This window comes from Austrofundulus limnaeus, unplaced genomic scaffold (genome assembly GCF_001266775.1).
Source record: "Austrofundulus limnaeus strain Quisiro unplaced genomic scaffold, Austrofundulus_limnaeus-1.0 Scaffold1256, whole genome shotgun sequence".
Lineage (NCBI taxonomy): Eukaryota > Metazoa > Chordata > Actinopteri > Cyprinodontiformes > Rivulidae > Austrofundulus > Austrofundulus limnaeus.
The window spans coordinates 120,464-123,735 of NW_013953658.1; the positions used below are offsets into that span (position 1 = coordinate 120,464).

The 3,272-nt window shown below is 45.7% G+C and overlaps 2 protein-coding genes across 2 annotated transcripts in view; one reads left to right on the forward strand and one right to left on the reverse strand.

The window, feature by feature from the left end:
* Positions 1-1,383: 1,383 nt before the first annotated feature.
* LOC106534738 (serine/threonine-protein kinase 32C) overlaps positions 1,384-3,272 on the reverse strand; it is a gene marked incomplete at its 5' end in the record, with an annotated part of 4,222 nt that continues 2,333 nt past the window's right edge. Inside the window, 1 exon segment of the mRNA XM_014031469.1 lies at positions 1,384-3,260.
* The window catches only part of LOC106534739 (uncharacterized), a 2,119-nt gene continuing 1,649 nt past the window's right edge, over positions 2,803-3,272 (forward strand). Inside the window, exon 1 of the mRNA XM_014031470.1 lies at positions 2,803-3,272. Coding sequence (XP_013886924.1) covers positions 2,823-3,272 — 450 coding nt within the window. The 5' untranslated portion in view covers positions 2,803-2,822.

The following is a 3,272-nucleotide window of genomic DNA, read 5'->3' on the forward strand; positions in this document are numbered from 1 at the left end:
TGACTGACTGATAGATTGACTGATTGATTGATTGATTGACTGATTGATTGATTGATTGACTGATTGATTGATTGCAGGAAATTTATTTCATTATCAAAGCAAACAGCAGCTTTAAGAGAAACAAGGCTCGTCTGTAAAAAACAAACATTTGGATCACAACAGAAACAAGCCTCTTTAAACTGGTCCAGTGGAAGAGTGGTCCGGTGATCAGGTGGTCCAGTGATCAGGTGTAGTGGTCAGGTGGTCCATTGGTTTAGTGATCAGGTGGTCCAGTGATCAGGTGGTCCAATGGTCAGGTGTAGTGGTCAGGTGGTCCATTGGTCTAGTGGTCAGGTGGTCCAGTAATCAGGTGGTCCAGTGGTCAGGTGGTCCAATGGTCAGGTGGTCCAATGGTCAGGTGTAGTGGTCAGGTGGTCCATTGATTTAGTGATCAGGTGGTCCAGTGATCAGGTGGTCCAATGGTCCAGTGATCAGGTGGTCTAGTGGTCAGGTGGTCCAGTGATCAAGTGGTCCATTGGTAAGGTGGTCCATTGGTCGAGTGGTCAGGTGGTCCAGTGGTCAGGTGGTCCAGTGGTCAGGTGGTCTAGTGGTCAGGTGTTCCAGTGATCAGGTGGTCCAGTGGTCAGGTGGTCCAGTGATCAGGTGGTCCAGTGGTCAGGTGGTCCAGTGATCAGGTGGTCTAGTGGTCAGGTGGTCTAGTGGTCAGGTGGTCCAGTGGTCAGGTGGTCCAATGGTCCAGTGATCAGGTGGTCTAGTGGTCAGGTGGTCCAATGGTCAGGTGGTCCAGTGGTCAGGTGGTCCAGTGATCAAGTGGTCCATTGGTAAGGTGGTCCATTAGTCGGGTGGTCAGGTGGTCCAGTGGTCAGGTGGTCCAGTGGTCAGGTGGTCCAGTGATCAGGTGGTCCAATGGTAAGGTGGTCCAGTGGTCAGGTGGTCCAGTGTTCATGTGGCCCAGTGATCAGGTGGTCCAATGGTAAGGTGGTCCATTAGTCGGGTGGTCAGGTGGTCCAGTGGTCAGGTGGTCCAGTGATCAAGTGGTCCATTGGTAAGGTGGTCCAGTGGTCAGGTGGTCCAATGGTCAGGTGATACAGTGGTCGGATGGTCCAGTGGTCAGGTGGTCCAATGGTAAGGTGGTCCAATGGTAAGGTGGTCAGGTGGTCCAGTGGTCAGGTGGTCCAGTGATCAGGTGGTCCAATGGTCCAGTGGTCCAGTGGTCTGGTTGGACAGGAGACATGCTGCTCACCTGTCAGGACTCCATGATGTTGACACAAACAGAAGCTCAGACCAGTTCAGTCTGGTTCAAACCCAGATCACATCAGAGACAAGAAAGATTTACATAAATCTAAACTTCAGAGTCTGAAAAATACAAACTTTTCACTAAAATTATGTTTTGTTTTTTAATAATGCATCAAATGATTTCTTGTGTCGAGGTCAGACCCTGACCCCCCTCACAGCCGGGACCCCCGGACGTTCATGCTGTCTGTAAATCACCGGAGTCTCCGGCTCACGGGTCAGGTGTGTTCTGTCCATGAACAGGTGAGTCTCTGCATGCATAAATCAGCCAATCAGGCTCGAGCTCCAGGCTTTGGCTCAGTCAGGTTTAAAGTGTAGAACATGCAGAACCAGGACAAAACTAAACTGAGCAGAAAAACACCTGGATTAAGATTAAAAGTTCTTCAACTTCATCTAAACCTTATCAGGATGAATCATGAAGAGTCTCATGCCTGTGTAGGATGATCCTTACATTAAACAGCAAATCTGTGTAATCTGTATAATCTSTGGTAATCTGTGTTATTCTGTGTGAATAAACATACAGACATGAGAGCTGAACCTTCTGGTTTGGATCTGAAGATTTATGGTTTAGGTCTTATTCTAACGTTAAGGGTCCAGCATATCCTTAATAATTCATACATAATCCCAGTTAATCTGAATAAACACCAGCTTGACTTCTTGTAGAAGGAATAAACGTTACAGAGAGAAAAAGACGACCTACATTCAGTGTTTTCAAGAAAGAATTCTGCAAACGTTAGAAAAACTTTGGCATTTTGTCCACAACTTGTGCAACAGGTGAGAAGTTTCACACAACGCTTCTCTCAGATTATACATCCAGGTAATAATCCCACATAAAACTGTGGTCACTTAAAGAACTATGACCCATCACTAACTAAACACTATTTACACTTCGTTAACTTCGTTAACACTAAACACTACAATTCTTTAGCTACATAATCCCAGATTACTGAGACTGAAAGGAGACCAAAATTAATGTAGCTGAATCACCGTCAGACAAGGTGCACTTTAGAGCCCCAATCTCTGTCCTAATCTGTCTTAATCTGATCTCTGTCCTAATCTGTTTTAATATGATCTCTGTCCTAATCTGTCTTAATCTGATCTCTGACCTAATCTGATCTCTGTCCTAATCTGTCCCAATAAAATCTCTGTCCTAATCTGTCCCAATCTGATCTCTGCCCTAATCTGTCTTAATCTGATCTCTGTACTAATCTGTCCTAATCTGATCTCTATCCTAATCTGTCTTAATCTAATCTCTGACCTAATATGTCCTAATCTGGTCTCTGTCCTAATCTGGTCTCTGTCCTAATCTTTCCTAATCTGACCTCTGTCCTTATCTGTCCCAATCTGATCTCTGTCCCAATCTGATCTCTGTCCTAATCTGATCTCTGTCCTAATCTGATCTCTGTCCTAATCTGTCTTAATCTGAGATATGTCCTAATCTGATCTCTGTCCTAATCTGTCTTAATCAGAGATATGTCCTAATCTGATCTCTGTCCTAATCTGTCTTAATCTGAGATATGTCCTAAAATATGATCTCCAATAAGAAGTGTAACAAATTTGACCCAGATAAAGACAGGAAGTGGAACTTGTCTGATCTGGACAGGAAGTGGAACTTGTCTGATCTGGACTGGAAGTGGAACAGGTCTGACCTGGATCTGGACAGGAAGTGGAACTTGTCTGACCTGGATCTGGACTGGAAGTGGAACAGGTCTGACCTGGTCCAGGACAGGAAGTGGAACTTGTCTGATCTGGATCTGGACTGGAAGTGGAACTTGTCTGATCTGGTCCAGGACAGGAAGCGGAACTTGTCTGATCTGGACAGGAAGTGGAACTTGTCTGATCTGGACTGGAAGTGGAACAGGTCTGACCTGGATCTGGACAGGAAGTGGAACTTGTCTGACCTGGATCTGGACTGGAAGTGGAACAGGTCTGACCTGGATCTGGACAGGAAGTGGAACTTGTCTGACCTGGTCCAGGAC